Source organism: Pteropus medius, unplaced genomic scaffold (assembly GCF_902729225.1).
Source record: "Pteropus medius unplaced genomic scaffold, Ma_sr-lr_union100, whole genome shotgun sequence".
Lineage (NCBI taxonomy): Eukaryota > Metazoa > Chordata > Mammalia > Chiroptera > Pteropodidae > Pteropus > Pteropus medius.
In genome coordinates, this window is record NW_024349800.1 from 49,479,851 (window position 1) to 49,496,820 (window position 16,970).

The 16,970-nt window shown below is 50.4% G+C and overlaps 3 protein-coding genes across 9 annotated transcripts; 2 read left to right on the forward strand and 1 right to left on the reverse strand.

Moving 5' to 3' along the window:
• The first annotated feature begins 208 nt into the window (after nucleotides 1-208).
• ZNF513 (zinc finger protein 513) lies at nucleotides 209-3,880 on the forward strand. Of its 3 annotated transcripts, none has more exons than XM_039887553.1 (4): nucleotides 209-338; nucleotides 878-1,039; nucleotides 2,030-2,617; nucleotides 2,708-3,880. In XM_039887553.1, exons 2-4 carry the CDS (start codon nucleotides 1,015-1,017, stop codon nucleotides 3,532-3,534), a joined length of 1,440 nt encoding a protein of 479 aa, XP_039743487.1. In that variant the 5' UTR covers nucleotides 209-338; nucleotides 878-1,014; the 3' UTR covers nucleotides 3,535-3,880. The 3 variants fall into 3 exon arrangements, with proteins under 3 accessions (XP_039743487.1, XP_039743485.1, XP_039743486.1); XM_039887551.1 differs by lacking the exon at nucleotides 209-338 and adding an exon at nucleotides 407-634; XM_039887552.1 differs by lacking the exon at nucleotides 209-338 and adding an exon at nucleotides 667-754.
• Nucleotides 3,881-3,982: 102 nt separating this feature from the next.
• Nucleotides 3,983-9,773, reverse strand: SNX17 (sorting nexin 17). Of its 2 annotated transcripts, XM_039887555.1 has the most exons (15): nucleotides 9,489-9,773; nucleotides 8,950-9,024; nucleotides 7,776-7,893; nucleotides 7,211-7,275; nucleotides 6,833-6,943; nucleotides 6,645-6,735; nucleotides 6,416-6,503; nucleotides 6,110-6,179; nucleotides 5,729-5,821; nucleotides 5,437-5,640; nucleotides 5,174-5,299; nucleotides 4,932-5,009; nucleotides 4,709-4,783; nucleotides 4,583-4,624; nucleotides 3,983-4,486 (listed from the first exon to the last, which is right to left on the reverse strand). In XM_039887555.1, the coding sequence occupies exons 1-15, from the start codon at nucleotides 9,549-9,551 to the stop codon at nucleotides 4,373-4,375; spliced, it is 1,413 nt and encodes a 470-aa protein (XP_039743489.1). In that variant the 5' UTR covers nucleotides 9,552-9,773; the 3' UTR covers nucleotides 3,983-4,372. The 2 variants fall into 2 exon arrangements, with proteins under 2 accessions (XP_039743489.1, XP_039743488.1); XM_039887554.1 differs by having other exon boundaries at nucleotides 4,583-4,783; nucleotides 9,489-9,745.
• Nucleotides 9,774-9,845: 72 nt separating this feature from the next.
• Nucleotides 9,846-14,439, forward strand: EIF2B4 (eukaryotic translation initiation factor 2B subunit delta). 4 transcript variants are annotated; one of them, XM_039887546.1, is made up of 13 exons: nucleotides 9,846-9,979; nucleotides 10,361-10,404; nucleotides 10,743-10,878; nucleotides 11,078-11,281; nucleotides 11,537-11,619; nucleotides 11,859-11,950; nucleotides 12,186-12,300; nucleotides 12,498-12,574; nucleotides 12,733-12,835; nucleotides 13,099-13,226; nucleotides 13,348-13,525; nucleotides 13,907-14,087; nucleotides 14,207-14,439. In XM_039887546.1, exons 1-13 carry the CDS (start codon nucleotides 9,949-9,951, stop codon nucleotides 14,404-14,406), a joined length of 1,572 nt encoding a protein of 523 aa, XP_039743480.1. In that variant the 5' UTR covers nucleotides 9,846-9,948; the 3' UTR covers nucleotides 14,407-14,439. The 4 variants fall into 4 exon arrangements, with proteins under 4 accessions (XP_039743480.1, XP_039743479.1, XP_039743482.1 ...); XM_039887545.1 differs by having other exon boundaries at nucleotides 9,847-9,979; nucleotides 11,075-11,281; XM_039887548.1 differs by lacking the exon at nucleotides 9,846-9,979 and having other exon boundaries at nucleotides 10,194-10,404.
• The last annotated feature ends 2,531 nt before the right edge of the window (nucleotides 14,440-16,970 follow it).

The following is a 16,970-nucleotide window of genomic DNA, read 5'->3' on the forward strand; positions in this document are numbered from 1 at the left end:
GTGGGGGGGAGCGGAGACCCGGGTATTATAACTCCCCAAGCTGCTGACAGGCTGGTCTGGCGTCGCGGCTCATCCTCACCCCCTGCTGGAGTCAGGAATGATTTCCTTGTTCCTCCAAGGAGGGGTCAGGACCGGCCGGGCGGTCCTTAAGAGGAAACCAGGGGCTGGGTTTCTGGCATCCACCCCAGCCGGTTTCTATCTGATTTGTGACTGGCTCGCTGCTTCCTTTCGTCACAATCACTTCCTGGTCACGCTGCGAAAGACTTGCCGCCTCTGATTTCTGCGGACTACGTGTCCCGTGTGGCTCTGCGGCAGCGGAAGCGGAAGCGAGTACGGAGGTACCAGCTGGTCGTAGGGGGGGTAGAGGGGCTCCATGAATGGACGCGGCGGCGGTGGCGGCAGCGGCGGGAGCGGCCTGAGCTGGGCGCCGGGGCCAGGGCCAGGGGCTGCCCGGGGCCCGCGCTGCTGCATGGGGGCGGCCCGCGGGCCCTGAGAGAAAGGGCGGGAGGTGGGCCGATTTGGAAGGGGCGGGGCCAGGCGGCCGGAGGCCGGAGGCTCGTCGGGCTGGAGCCGGTCACGATGCCCCGAAGGAAGCAAAGCCACCCGCAACCCGTGAAATGCGAGGGGGTCAAAGGTCAGGGGTCGCGATGAGGGGAGGAACAGGGGTGGGGTCAATGGAGTGGGTTCAGGTCGGGGTGGAGGAGGACTCCTGAGGGATAGGGTGGGCGATCAGGACTCCCAGCTTCCTACCGAGGTACTAGGGGAACCCGGGAGGGTCTACGAGTGCTGGCAGTACGGTCCAGAAGGACTGGACCCTGGGCGCGGGTGATGGGCATGGCTCCTGAAGGAGAATCTACAAGCCCCGTCCCCTCTTCAGTGGATGCCGAAGATTCCCTCGACGAAGGACCGGGGGCCCTGGTATTGGAGAGTGATTTGCTACTAGGCCAGGATCTGGAGTTTGAGGAGGAAGAGGAAGAGGAAGAGGAGGAAGGTGACGGCAACAGCGACCAGCTCATGGGCTTCGAGAGAGACTCTGAAGGTAGGTTTTGTGACGTGGTTAAGGATTAGTGACCACTGAAACCCCAGTCTTTCAGGAGGTGGGTTAGGATTTAGTGTCAGTGAGCAAAACACCGTTTCCTGCCACAGCTTAGGGCTGGTTCAGGTTAGGTTTGAGCTAGTTTCTTCATTTGCCTGATTGTCCAATCAGCTCCATCACTTTGTTGAGGTGTAGTTCTGGGGCCTGGTCCAAAGGTGGTATGAATAGGACAGTGGATGAATCACTTGGAGCAATTGGTTAAAAGTAAATATCCTTATAACCATATACCACTCCTTAGCCCATTCCTTACATGAGTTTATTTCTGAGTTTCAGGGAAGCAACTCCTCATTCAAGCTAGTACTTATGTCCAACTCCCCTTTCACTTGCAGCATAAGCTCCTTTTGTATTGAGGTTTTACTCTACCTTCAAGTACCCTTCCACATTCCTCTTCCCTGTGATCTTAGCACCACTCCATCCTAATTTGCTCTACCTATTCACTCATGCCACTTATGAAGGATATTTTTGAAAGTCATTGAGGGAATCCATGTAAAAGAATCCATCCTTTAGGCTTAGAAGTGTTATTACATACATTACTTCGTTTCTACTTCTCTCTAAATTTTGCCTCTTGAGAGTTTCGATTTTATAATCAGTTCCATACTAAAAGGTACCTTACTAATATAGAGTTTTAAAAAAGGTCTCAGGCCTCTGCCTTGTGCATTTTTACATTCTTATCACAAGAAGCAGTTAATTACATTACTGATTCAGTCTGTGAATCACTGAGCCCTTGATCTTTTTCCATTAAGTGGAACTAGGTACAATTCTTGTGTTCACCAGGTTAGTCCAGGCTAGGTGGTACACAATTCATATTTACTTGTTGGGATCATTGAAGGAGGAAGGGTGGGGCCAAGCAAATAGGGAAATCACAGCGAGAAAGGGAGTTTGGAGCCTGGTCTTAACACATGTTGATGTCTCTTCTCCTGTCTGTCTCACCAGGAGACTCTCTGGGGGCCAGGCCTGGGCTTCCCTACGGGCTGAGCGACGACGAGTCTGGGGGTGGCCGGGCACTAAGTGCCGAGAGTGAAGTTGAGGAGCCAGCCCGGGGTCCAGGGGAGGCCAGGGGTGAGAGGCCAGGCCCAGCCTGCCAGCTGTGTGGGGGGCTGACAGGTGAGGGGCCATGTTGTGGGACAGGAGGGCCGGGTGGGGGGCCCCCGCTGCCCCCACGGCTACTATACTCATGCCGCCTCTGCGCCTTCGTGTCCCACTACTCGAGCCACCTGAAGCGGCACATGCAGACACACAGCGGGGAGAAGCCGTTCCGCTGTGGTCGCTGCCCCTACGCCTCAGCCCAGCTCGTCAACCTGACGCGACATACCCGCACCCACACTGGCGAGAAGCCGTACCGCTGTCCCCACTGCCCCTTTGCCTGCAGCAGCCTGGGCAACCTGAGGCGGCATCAGCGCACCCATGCGGGGCCCCCCACTCCTCCCTGCCCGACCTGTGGCTTCCGCTGCTGTGCTCCACGTCCAACCCGGCCTCCCAGTCCCACAGAGCAGGAGGGGGCAGTGCCCCGGCGACCTGAAGGTAAAAAGCTAGGGACCAAAGAATCTTGGGAAATGGGTGGGTGGCCCTAGGGGTACTTGGATTCATAGCCCAGGTCTCATTTTCCCACAGATGCTCTGCTGCTTCCAGATTTGAACCTCCATGTGCCGCCAGGTGGTGCCAGTTTCCTGCCGGACTGTGGGCAGCTGCAGGGTGAAGGGGAGGGCCTCTGTGGGACTGGATCAGAACCACTGCCAGAGCTGCTGTTCCCTTGGACCTGCCGGAACTGTGGACAAGAGCTGGAGGAGGGGGAGGGTAGTCGGCTAGGAACTGCCATGTGTGGGCGCTGCATGCGAGGAGAGGCTGGAAGAGGTGCCAGTGAGGGCCCCCAGGGCCCCAGTGACAAAGGCTTTGCCTGTAGCCTCTGCCCCTTTGCCACTCACTATCCCAACCACCTGGCCCGGCACATGAAGACACACAGTGGCGAGAAGCCCTTCCGCTGTGCCCGCTGTCCCTATGCCTCTGCTCATCTGGATAACCTGAAACGGCACCAGCGTGTCCACACAGGAGAGAAGCCCTACAAGTGCCCCCTCTGCCCCTATGCCTGTGGCAACCTGGCCAACCTCAAGCGTCATGGTCGCATCCACTCTGGGGACAAACCTTTTCGGTGTAGCCTTTGCAACTACAGCTGCAACCAGAGTATGAACCTCAAACGCCACATGCTGCGGCACACAGGCGAGAAGCCCTTCCGCTGTACCACCTGCGCCTACACCACGGGCCACTGGGACAACTACAAACGCCACCAGAAGGTGCATGGGCATGGTGGGGCAGGAGGACCTGGCCTCTCTGCCTCTGAAGGCTGGGCTCCACCTCACAGCCCCACCTCCGTTTTGAGCTCTCGGGGTCCGACAGCCCTGGGCACCACTGGTAGCCGGGCTCTCCATACAGACTCACCCTGAACTAGGCCCTACTCCCGTCAGGGCCCTATAGATTAGCCCTGACCCTCCTGTATGTTTTATACAGATGGACCAGAAACCACGTTCTCTTTCCTCCCCCGCTGGCCAGGGGCTCCATACAGACTAACCTAGGCACTATATGGACCAGCCCAAACCCCATGGGCAGGGGGCCCATATGGACCAGGGGGCCTTGCCTTGACTGATGCACTTCATGAGCTCAGTAGAAGGGCCCTATATTTACCTCCACTGCTTCCAGGGGCTGTGGATGAACTGGTTGGGGGACTGCCCAGCCTCCCACCTGTTTATTTAACTTATTTCAGTGCTTTATAATAAAGGAAACACTAACAAAGACATGTCTATGCTGAGTTAGCAGTGGCAAACACAGCCCAGCCTTACCCTTAGGATAGTAGCCCACGCTGGGGGAGCAGGGGCAGTGAGAGGGAACCAGAGGTAGGCAGCAATCAGGCTGAGTTTAATGATGGGAAGCTGGGCCAGACCATACACAGACCTCTGCCCATCCCCTTGGCCCATGGCCCAAGAAGCCAGAAGCAGCTGCGGGGAGCTGTGGTTCCTCCCCAAGGCAGGTAGCCATGGTCCCGTGGACTTTGTGCAAAATACTAAATGCTAGTTTGGCATTGAGGGCCAGCTCTGAAAAGAGGATAATCCTTTGTACAGCTAGCCAAGGGGGAAAGGAAGGGGAAGGTAGGTTAAGAGGCCCCTGGCCAAGAAGAGAAAAGGGGAAGATGGGAAAGAAAACACCCCCCAGCTTGGGAGATACAGGCATAGGGCAAGTTTTTGAACACTCCTCTGGGGTAGAGGGCAGACGTCCTAGAATTGGAGATCACAGATCCTCATCTCCAATGCCCTCAAAGGCGAAATTGCCGTGGACATCACTGGCACTGGCATCTGTGCTGGGACTGCCAATCCCTCGCAAGCTCACAGCACTCAGCTTGCTCTGTAACAAAGGCAGGGTGGGGTCAGAGGGCTTGAGCCTTCCCAAGATCCCCCTCCAAACACCAACCTCACCAACCAACCCTCATGGGAAACTCACTGAGAGTTTGACCATGGACTCCCGGCTGGCATCAGGTGACTCCTGGGGAAGAGGCGGCACAGGTGTCAGAAACCTCACTGATGGGAGGTGGGGAGAGCTGGGGTACTGATAAGGAGTAACACTTACAAGCAGTGGTGGGGACTTCACTGCTTGCTGGCTGTCTGAGCGTCTCAGGGTGCCCCCCACCCTCCTGCGTAGCATCTGCGGATGGAGATGTAAGGCACTGGTAAGGACAGAATCACTCCCTGTGGAATCTCCATCACTTCCCTTCTCAGGGGAAGCCTCACACCTGGGACGAGGCAGGGAGAGCACAACCACCAAAACTGTCTGGTCCACACCTGCTGCTTACCTTCCTGATGCTGCCCCCAGATTTCTTCACCATCAGTTCATCTACCATCGACTGCAAGCAGATGCTCATCATGATAGCCTGAGGGCAAGAGGAGAGCTCAGCCTGACTAGAGCTGTCATCCTGAGCCCAGCATCCCTAAGACAAGGGCTCCAACTCACATGGAGTCCTGGAAACCCTAGACTTGGGTATCTAAGAGAGGCGGTGCAATGGGGTCCAGAGAAGGTCTGAGGGTGGGCTCACACCTGGGGGCTGGTGATGGTGACCCACTGGAGCCGGTCCTTGCTCATGAGGTATTCGAAAGCCAGTTCTAGGCGCACCTCACCCCGGCCCCGGCCTGGGCTGCTTGTGCCTCCACTGGGCAATGGCACCTGGGAGAGGAAGGGGAATTAGGCTGAGTTCATTCTGACCAAGCTGCCTTCCTCCATGACCCACTGCAGACCATTCCTGAAGCTCAAGGCTTGCCAGGCCCTCATCCTAAAGGCCTCCCCCTCCTACCCCAACTCACAGAGGAGGTGACCCGCCAGCACCGCATGCGGGTGACCCGGAAGGAGCCTTCTCGGAGTTGCTGGCCAGGCAGGCGGAGCTGAAGGCTGAGCTCACTGTTGCCTGCGCTCACCACCACAGGACAGTCCTTCTCTGGGAAGTCAGCCACACAGGCATCGAAGCGCAAGTAGCCATAGTGCCGCAGTGTCTGGGCCAGCCGCAGGAACTGAAACCCAGTCATCACATGGGGTGCGTCAGGAGGGGAAGCAGGGCAGCTCAGAGAAAGCAGCCCCTGGAAGATGGGCAGGGCTTACCTCCTTCTTGGAGACCTTCTCTTGCAAAGATTTGAGCTGCCGGTGCTGCTCCTTTGTGACCAGGATCCACCCACGCTCAATGTCTGATACTGTCTACAGTGGAAACAAGGGGTGGGGAGTTCGGAGTCCCCTGTCAGAAGTCCAAGGAAAGTGTCCAGTTTTCTCTGTCCAGCCTGACCCCTAGCCCCACACTCTTTGCAGTGAGTACTAGACCGTAATCAGCTTACAAAGTAGGGACTGTAGAAGTTGTGCCAGGTACCCTGATAGTATTCTAGAACTTCCCCGTGAACTTGGAGAAAAGACGTGAAAAGAGTTTTCTTGGCAGAGAAGGACACTAGAGTCATTTTCGGGGGAAGGGTTCTAAGTCAGCTCCAAGCTCACCTGAGCATAAAGCAGGTTCAGGCCAACCCGGTTCTCCATGACATCGTCATCATAGGCAGAGTCCCAATAACTGTGAGGCCAAGGGGTGGAAAGGGGTAAGGGGGCTAAGCTGGGGTAAGGCAAGAGGTAGAATGGAAAACAGGGGCAAAACAGGAGCAATCTGGAACTACTGGGCTAATGGTGGTGCGGTGGTGAGGCAGCTTGAAAGGCCTGCTAGAAACACCCAGTGCTACCGTCTTGTCCAGATTATTCTGTCTCAATACATGGCCCAATAAGCCCTCCCCCTCCTCCAAGCCCAGCCCTGACCTCTTTCTTAGCACAATCTTATACTCTTGACTCCGAAGACTGGTAACAGACACATAAGGCAGTTCGAACTCTTGCAATTTCCGTACAACTGTGGGTTTAAAAAAAAAAAAAAAAAAAGGAAAATGTCATGAGACTCAAGGGGGAGCCCTGAGGAAACGCCAGGGGGGAGACAGGGAGGCAAATTCACTACCAGAAGCACAAAGAAACAGTAAAGTATGGAGAAACTTACAGGAAAAGGCTCCATCCTCTTTTTCTCGAACTAGAAAAAGGCTAAAGTATCCAATCAAGTCATCTGGAAGATCCAGCTTTGCAGCCACAGCCTGAGGGTAGGAAAAGAAGTACATTTCATCATACTGGCTGATTCCAATCTTGCCCCAACCCTGGACCTTGGGGTACAGTGCAGAACAAGCACCTCACCTCCAGGACATCTTCGGTCTGATCTGAAGTTAGCACACTGACCAGAACTTTCTGCCCATTGCTGAGCAGCACTTCCAAGGACACCTCTTCTGTGGGGACCTGCTGTGTCTCCTGGTTGTGAGCATATATGAGAATGCAAGGCATTCACTTTGTTAACCCTTGTACAGCATCCAGCTCAGACCCATCCCCATGTCTAGGTCCCTCTGGTGTCTAGACTCAGCTGCTTAATTACTGGGTTTCCCTGATTTCATTGATTGCAGCAAAAGCCCCATTCCATAAAAAACAAACCAGGATGACTCCTCTGTAGCTACCTCATTATAATGACATGTCCTACAGAAAGGTCTTTCCCTTAAACCTTGGTCCCACTCAAAGCCTTACCTGTTGCGCCCGACGCAGGAAACTATTGAAGGTCTCACTGCTCCCAAGCAATGGGTCTTGCCGAACTGTGGGGACAAGAGAATGATGTTCCAGTAACTTAGGACTCCTTCCTGGCTCCTCCCAGTAGGTCTTCCCAGACCTCATTTCCTGGGTTGATGGTGGCCTGTCATATCCCCAGCTGGCCTCACCTCACTCACTGTTTGCATAAATTCTTCACCTGCCCTACCCTTGGCTGCCATCTAGTTGAGTCCAGTCTACAGAACTAAGGAAATAACAATGATGTCAATCAAAAGCCCATCAGATACAAATTAAGTTCTCTCCACAGATCTAAATCTAAATCACTTTAAGACTATTTAGTATACTAGTATTTCTCAGACATTAGTGCCCAAATTGCTTTGCTAGTATCTAAAGCATCCTTGCATGCTGCTTGCTTTTGCTAATTAAATAGCAGATCAAACAAGAGGCTTCCCAGGTCTAGAATTTAGGACCTTCTACAGAACCAGCTGTCTAGTCTCTCCCCATAGTCCTCAACACCGCCAGCCTAAAGTTCCCTCCAACCACTCACCAGCTTGCATGTACTTCTCTAACTGTTCTCTCCTCTGTTCTACCTCAGCAGGTGTCAGAGAGAAAAGCTTCTTTGGGGGAAATGCAGGAAGCACATTGGCCCCATACTCCTTCCGAAGCTATTTAGAGAAAGAGATACAACCCTTCACATAAACATAGCAATTGAGAATAGGCAATCCACACTCACATGTCCTTTTGGGCTCCCCTGCCCTTCCCTCAGTTCCTGCTCCCCAGTCTATGCTGGTCATCTGGGAAGCAACTCCTTTGGCAGAAGTAGTATTCTAAGAAATTCTTAGTATTCTAAGTATTCGTTCGAAATACTTAGTATTCTAAGTATTCGTTCTTCTCGCCTAGATATAATTTCTTTCCTATTTTACTGTGTACAAGTCAGCTCCTTCACAGTGTGGGGAGGCTTGATATGGAGCCCGGGCCTAGGGAGCCCCTTGACTATCTACCAAGACTGTTCACTGAACCCTCATAGGAGGCAAAGAGCTTTATAAGGAAAATTTAAGTGTACAAATAGTTAAATAATAGCTGAGTATGTCCACAAAGCATCTTGGGATGTATAGGGACTTTACAGATCAACAAATCCATTTTTCAGTTGTAGAAACTGAGAGGCTCAAAGAAATTAGTAACTTGCTCAGGGTTGCACAACTAGTTATCAGTAGAACCTGGACTCTGAACTGAGTTACAAAAAGAGTTCACACTGGTGAGAACAGAGAAACATTGAATCACAGATACATAAGGATAACCAGAACAGCTACACACACTGAAATGAGCCAAAGAACACAGAAGGAAATAGGTTAATGGTTTGTATGAGCGGGAAAAAAAATTTCAAGTTGCAGCTCAGATGACAGAAGGAATGTGCTTTGGCAGTGCAAAGGCGGGAAGGGAGGTCGCTTTTTCCTTGCACAGGCAGTCGCTGAAGTAAGCCAGGAGACAGAGGAAGCAGGAAGGAAGATATGAGTACAGGGAGGGGAAGTTAGAAGACAGACATTAAGCTTCTTAGGGAGTCCTCGGAAATGTCGAACGATAAGATAAGGTGTCAGATCCTCCCCTGTGGCAGTGATTAAAGGGGAACTACGGCATACAGGAAAGCGAGAGGGAAAACAGATATCTTGATGCCTCGTAGAGAAGGGCTTGAAGCTGCCTCAAGGCAGGGGTGCTAGTCCCACCTGCTCGTGCAATCCCAGGAGCTGGCTGTAGCGCACCCGACAGTGTAGGACTCCATTCACGTGAATGTTATAGGCCTGAGAACACAAAAGTAGGCAAGCGTTTTAGGGTCGTGATCCGGACGACCCCTTAGAGAACCCTGAGCATAAGTTGCCTGGCACAGCTCCGCCTGAGTAACGCGCCAAGACCTTTCAAGGGTTTCTCAGTCTGTTTCCCCAGGGCCAGGTCCCAAAGCAGAAGGACCCTCGGGGAAACTCGGGCGCTGGTGTGTCGCAGTCTCCCTCCCCGACAGGCCAGTAACGCCCACCAGAGCAGCCGCGGCCCAGCAGGGGTAGGCGACGCGGCTGAACAAAGAACCTACAGGAGCTGGGGCGACCTCTGGACGACTGTGAGATGCGATAGAAGCTCCCAGCAAGGCCGTCGGGAGTCGGCAGACTGCGGCCAGGCCCGAAGGGTGGCGGCCTGGCCTCGGAAGCCGCTCGGAAAGGGCTCCGGCCCGTTATCCCCGCCCCAGCCCGGCCCGGCTCCGGCCGCTCCTCACCACGTAGGCGGAGCCGCCGCTGTCCCCGCTGCGGGACTCGGTTTCAGGAATGGAAAAGTGCATGTTCCTTGCGGCAGAGTCCGGCCGGGGTCCGGACTGTGAGGGCCGCAGAGGGTTTGCACGCTCGCCTCCGTTGCTCAGCACGTCCCCGCAGCTTCACTCGCCATTTTGCGGGGGGTAGGGGCGGGGGAGTAGCTGAGATCGGATGTGGGAAGGGCGGTGGGACCTACGCTTTGGGGCCCAGCATCGCCAGCATACTGGGAACTGTAGTCTAAAGGGCAGGAGGAACCCGCAGCGACTGGCAGACCGAACATGGCCCTCATCGCCACCCGTAGCCCGGGGTGGGGTCCCAGTGCATGTCGGAGATTGTAGTCGGCTTGGGGCTGCGCGCCGCGAGTGTCCGCCCAGGTGGCGCTGTAGTCTCTGTGACCGCGGCGGGCGGAACGGAGGACCGAGGGTGATGGCTGCCGTGGCTGTGGCTGTTCGCAAGGGTAAGTGAAGGGCTGGGGCGCTCCAACAGGTACGTGAGCCGACGGGTGCCGGACAGCTGCCGCTGGGCCCTGAGCCCTTCTGGGCACTGTGGTTAAGTTTCCGCGCCACGCCGGACGCTGGGCCGCACTGCCTCGGGCGCAGCCGGGAGTCGCGCACCGGCTGGTTCCCATGAGAAGGGTGGGTGCTCCTCCTTTCTCCCTCCCCCGCCTGCCTTTTGATCCTGCCGTGCACTGCGTCCCCACGCGGATCCTTGGCTCGCCTCTAGCCTGGCCGCGGAGTCGTGGTCATGCCCACCCAGCAGCCAGCTGCGCCTTGTACGTGTACCCCCAAACCCTCCCGGAGCCTCTCTGGCTCACTTTGTGCCCTGTTTTCTGATGCAGACTCGGGATCCGGGATGAAGGCGGAGCTCTCTCCCCGGCCTGGGGTAAGTGAGTGTGCCCTCCCAAGACGCCTGTCAAGCGCTATGCAGGAGGCCATGTCAACTTCATTCCGCCCCAGCCTCCATCCCTGTCTCACTTTATTTCTCGGTAAAGCTAGGAGATTTTAGAATTCTTTCCGCCCTAACGGTATGTGACCCTGACCCTGGAAGAGAAGCTTCGATCCCTGTGGGATGTAAACTTGTAATGGGGTAGCTGGTGAGAGGGAGGATTAGGGACTTTATCTTGTGGGAATTCTTGTGAGAATACTTTGTGGACATACGTAGCTATTTTATTTATTCACCTTTGGGATTGTTGGGGAAGAGCAGTATTCTGTGTGTTTCAGGCAGCGGGGAGGGAGATGACCCAAGAAGAGAAGCTGCAGCTGCGGAAGGAAAAGAAACAGCAGAAGAAGAAACGGAAGGAGGAAAAGGGGGCAGAACCAGAAACTGGTTCTCCTGTATCTGCAGCCCAAAGTCAAGGTGCAGGGTGCCTTTTATAAAGGGCCAGGGTGTGGAGCTGGGAGAGCGATGTGTGGCAGAGAAGAGAGGGAAACAGGACAAAGTTGGTTTGAGCAAGAAAAGAGCGAGAACGTTTAGATAAACGGGGAGAGAAGCTTTGGTGCAGGCATAAATATTACCTTCTTGAGGCTTGGGCATCTTTTCTTTCTACCTTTAGTAGGGCCAACCAAAGAACTGCCAGGATCCAGCAGTCATTTGGGCACTGCTTGGGAGAAAGTTCCAGCTGGTCGGAGTAAAGCTGAACTTCGCGCTGAGCGGCGGGCCAAGCAGGAGGCAGAGCGGGCCCTGAAACAGGCAAGAAAAGGCGAACAAGGAGGAACACCTCCTCAGGCCTGCCCCAGCACAGCTGGAGAAACCCCCTCAGGTATCTTCCTTTCACTTCAAGATCTCTGTTGATTCTAATTCTTGTGTTAGCTCAGGCTTTTCCATAGTAAAACAGCTCTCCCATTCTTGGTTTCCAGAGTCCAGAATTCTCCCCTCAACCTCATCCTACCCCTATTTCTTCTCTTTTTTTTTTTCTCCTCCCTCTGTCCAGTTTTTCTTGATGTCTTCTATGCCATAAAAACGTATTTTCCAACATCACCTACAAAGTCTTGAAAACGTGATCGTTATCTTCTAGGAGTGAAGCGTCTTCCTGAGCACATGCAGGTTGATGACTCCACACTTCTGAGGCGGCTTACTAAAAAACCAGAGCGACAACAGGTAGGAAGTGCGTTTGGTTTGTGGCCAGAAAGAGCCTAGGGAGATGGGATAGAGGGAGGAAAGGTGCTTGGGGAAAAAATGAGACCCTGGAGAAGGCCAGGTGTTTAGGTTTAAGTAGTTTCATTGTTTACTTCCTTTCCAGTTTCATCCCATGTTTTAGTGTATGTGCTGCTGAAGTGAGCACATTCATCCCATATTTTAAACTCTGGACATTGGTCCTGTTCTCCTGTTTTTTCAAGGTTCCTACACGCAAAGATTATGGATCTAAAGTCAGTCTCTTCTCCCACCTACCCCAGTACAGCAGACAAAACTCTTTGACCCAGTATATGAGGTAGGATCTTATGAAATTGTCATAACTTTTACACCTGAGGGGTTTTAGTAATTCTGTAGTGAAAGTGACTGGAAATGTAAGATTGGATCTATGGAAAGAAGTGTGAACACAAGGCAAAACTCCAGAGAAAATGGGGGTGTTTGTGCTAGTGAAGGAAGTTCCTTTTTATCAGGGGCAGGTGGGCAGTAGGTGCTCAAGCTCCCTTGCAAAGTGTGTGACACCGCCATCCCATCAGCATCCCATCCTCTGTGATCCACCCAGCCATGGTGCGACTCGGCCTGCAGTACTCCCAGGGCCTGGTCAGTGGCTCCAATGCCCGGTGTATTGCCCTGCTTCATGCCTTGCAGCAGGTATGTCCCACCTGTTCCCTCTTATAATCCACCCCCACCTTCTCCAACACTACCTTAGCTTTTATAACCTGAATTAATCTGGGGGAAAGAGGAGACGACTCCACCTTTAGAGCACTTCCTCTGTGAAGCTTACCCTATCCCCCTTTCAGAGACCTTTATTAGGGGACATTTTACTGATCAACTTGTGTATACTATAGGTGATTCAGGATTACACAACACCACCCAATGAGGAACTCTCAAGGGACCTAGTGAATAAACTAAAGCCCTACTTCAGGTAAGGACAGCCACTACAAGTCCACTCCCAGCTCACCTAGTTCTTTTCTTGTATTCTTTTTTTCTTCTCTTTTTTCATTTTTCTATTTTGTCTTTTTTTAAAGTATTTTTTAAATATGGAAGCTTTATAAGTTAAGAGTCACACAAATGTTGTTTTAGCTTCCTGACTCAGTGCCGTCCCCTGTCGGCGAGCATGTGCAACGCCATCAAGTTCCTTAACAAGGAAATCACGGGTGTGAGCAGCTCCAAGCGGGAAGAGGAGGTGATGAGTATGAGGAATGAGCAAGGCATGCACCTGGGGACAGAGCTGAGAAACATGTTCAGGACTCCTAGGAGGGGCAGCTCGGCCATTCTGCCCTGATCAAGGGTTAAGGAAGTGGTTGGGTTGTCTGACTTGTGCCAAATTTGGGTCCCCATTAGGTCCCCCTTGAGCCCATCATTATACACATATTCAAATATCTGGCACGATCATCAGAGGAAGAAATGTGTTCATTTCTTGTTCCCTGTGAATCTTACTGCATTTAGGCCAAGTCAGAACTTCGATCGGCCATTGATCGCTATGTAAAAGAGAAGATTGTGCTGGCAGCTCAGGCAATTTCACGCTTTGCTTATAAGAAGATCAGTAATGGAGATGTGATCCTGGTATATGGATGGTATGGTCCAGACGTTATGACTGAGTAAATGGTGGGGGAGTTGAAATGATCTGAAGAAGGGACGACCCCTTTGCCCTTTAGGAGTTAGTGACATTATAACAATCCTCTCTATTCACTCCAGCTCATCTCTGGTTTCACGAATTCTTCAGGAGGCTTGGGGTGAGGGCCGGCGATTTCGGGTGGTAGTGGTGGACAGCAGGCCACGGCTGGAGGGAAGGCACATGCTACGTTCTCTGGTCCGTGCTGGGGTCCCTGCCTCCTACCTGCTGATTCCTGCAGCCTCTTATGTGCTCCCAGAGGTGAGGGCAGAAGAAAGGGACTTCAAAGTTGGAGTAAAAAGGTTTACCAGTATAGACAATGCCACCTTCCAAGGGTTACAATTATTTAGAAAGATTAGAATTGTATAGCCCTGTTTATATTTGATGGGGAAAACATCTACAGCATGTTATAGTAGTCTAGCTATTGAGGAACATATTAAACTAGCAACCACCAAGCGGGAACAAGACAAAAGTACCTTCAGAGTTTAGTTTTTCTGCGGGAGGTGCGGTAGGTCATTTTGGTCAGGTGTTTTCCAACATTTGTTATTCGTTGTCTTAATATTGTTGTCCTGGGCAGGAGTGGGGAACCTCTTTCTGCATTGATCACATGACATTTTTTCCCCTCTCTACTCTCCAAAATAGGTTTCTAAGGTGCTATTGGGAGCTCACGCACTCCTGGCCAATGGGTCCGTGATGTCACGGGTAGGGACAGCACAGCTGGCCCTAGTGGCACGAGCCCATAATGTGCCAGTGCTAGTCTGCTGTGAAACATACAAGTTCTGTGAGCGTGTGCAGACTGATGCCTTTGTCTCTAATGAGCTAGGTAAGGAGGCCCAGGAAGGCAGAAGAGAAGATTCCAGGGACCTGAGAAAATTTGGGGAGAGGGGAGGTTGAACAACTTGTTTTCTGAAAGGATGTAAACGAATACCCCTCCCATTGCAGATGACCCTGATGACCTTCTTTGTGAGCGAGGAGAACACGTGGCTCTGGCTAACTGGCAAAACCACCCATCCCTACGGTTGTTAAATCTGGTCTATGATGTGACTCCCCCAGAGCTCGTGGACCTGGTGATCACAGAGCTGGGGATGATCCCATGTAGTTCTGTACCTGTTGTCTTACGAGTCAAGAGTAGTGACCAGTGAGTAGGTCAATAAAAGATGTATTCCCTACGCTCAGCTGCCTTTGTCTCTTTTAGCATCATCATCACTTAGGGGTCCAGACTTCTCAACCCCTCTCAGCACTTGTTGCCCACCTCAGACCTTTATGGAGACTCTCTTAGGTGACTAGCTCCATGCTAGTGCTTTGGGGCCAAAGTGAAGGTTAGTACGGAAGACCAAAATCTATCCCAAGTCATCAACCATTTATTGAGCATCTGTGTGTCAGACACTGAGCTAGTTATGGGAGGAATATAAGGACAAATAAGAACCCTAGCTTTAGTGTTAGGAATTAATATAGTAACATTTATATCAAATAATTATATATTAGTAATAATTAATTGGTGTCCTTAGTATTGAGTATTGTGTGTCGAATGGTTCTAATCCCTTTCTTATCTGTTTAGGATTAATCCAGTTCTATGGTGAGATTTTAGAGATGAGAAAACTGAGGCATAAAGAAGTTTTTATTTGCCAAGGCAACACAGCTAAGGCACAGAGAAGTTAAGTTACTTGCCCTGGATAACACAGTCAGTAACTAAACCAGCATGTGATCTCAGGCATTCTGAAACCAGAGACTGTGCCCTTAACTTTTATGCGATTTGCCATTAAGGAACACTCATCATGATGAATGAAGACAGACAATATCTACAGTATAGGATAAATTCTACTATTCTCATGAACGGAGTTCCTATGAACGGCAACCAAGTTTGATGCCAAGAGATCTAATAAGGTTGGAGAAGACTTCACAGGTAACATCTGACCTAGTTCTGGACAGATAAGTTTCCCAGTTGCAAAAGAAGGGGAAGGCAGATCACCAGAGGAAATAACTTGGACACAAAGACAGAATAGGCCTTAAAATGAACAGTGAGGCCAGAACCAAGGCTTATGTGGACAGTGAGTGATAAAGCTGCAAAGGTAGGTTGGGTTGGGGCAAGAGTAAGAGTCTAACCATTGTGGTTAGCCTAAAAAAAATGGAGAGTCCATTTAGTACATGTGTGTGTGTTTTATTGAAAAATTTCAAGCAGCACAGGAAGTAAACGATATACAAAGAATCCACAGCACCAGATGCAATAATTGTCCAGATTTGCCACATTTGCTTTTGTTTCCCATTTTTTCCTTACCGAAGTTACTTAGAGCAAATATCTGACATTATATCATTTCACTCCTACAAACTTGAGTATGAATCTCTAAAAGACAGGGAAATTTACCATATTATTATTTATTACATTGTCCAGTCCATAATCAATTCCTTGTCTCAAAAATGGTTTTTTATAGTTGGTTTGCTTGAATCAGGATCCAAACAAATCCACACATTGGTTATTGTTTTAAATTTCTTGTAATCAAAATCAGTCTTCCCCTCTCCTTTTTTCTCATGACATTGACTTGAGAATTCAGTTTGACTGTTTCAAACTGCCTCACATCAGGAGACAAATATTGGTTGCTTGTTCCATTTTCAGTGTTAGGTGGGTCCAGACGTTTTAGTTTCCCAACAAGTTTTCATTTAGTGGTTTTGTCCACTGGTGATTGTTGCCTAGATTGTCATTAGGAGATGATGCAAAATGGTGATTTTTCCCTCCTAATTCTATCATTCTTTCCACTTTTACAAGCTGATAGTCATTTCTAAAGAACTCCCTCTCATCAGCTATCATTCTGAATTACAGCTCACACTGGAAAGGCAGGATATTTAATTATTACCTTTATTTGCCATTTGTCAGGACTTGATCACCAGTTACTTCCAATGGTATACAATGACTAGTTGATTTTTTGGCTTTTTCTCTTTTTAAAAAGATTATGAATTTGTAGTTTTTATATATTGAACATACCGCTCAGTCATCAAAATTAAGCAGAGGTTCAACCGGGTCACCTCTTTGCATTAGAAAGTTAACTGGTAGAGATTAGAAGCGAGAAACAGATCAGTTAAAAGACTGATGCAGTGTTGTCTTGTTTCAGTGTTACTTGAACATTGCTTCCCCAATAGATGATAAATTCCTGATGGCAGGAACCATATAGTTCGCTTTTGTTGGATTTCCAAAACTCATAGCCCCTTCCTGGGCAATTACTGGACACTTAAACACCAGGGGTGTCTTCATCACTATGAGTTAAGTAGGAAAAAATCTGTGATGTGGTGTTATGTACAGATACTATAACTAACAGTTAACACTTGAAGTGTGAAGACATGTTGACACAAAAACCTGTGCTAAATGTTTATATTGCCTATCAAAATTACAAATGCACCTAAACTTTGGTCCAGTAATCCTGCTTCTAGGAATTTATGCTACACTTATAGTTGCACATTTGAAGTAACTTGTATGCTACGTTATTTACAGCAGCACTGTTTATAATTGCAAAAGACTGGAAACCACCTAAATACCCATTAATATTAATAAGAGACTAAGTTATATTACATTAAAATAATTAAATATTAAGCAGTCATAACAAAGAATGAAGTTTTTATGTACAGAAATGGAACAGTCTCCAAGGTACACTCAGTGAAAAGCAAAGTGCAAGATGTGTGTAATTGCTGTTTGAAATAAAAGGAGGAAAGATATATT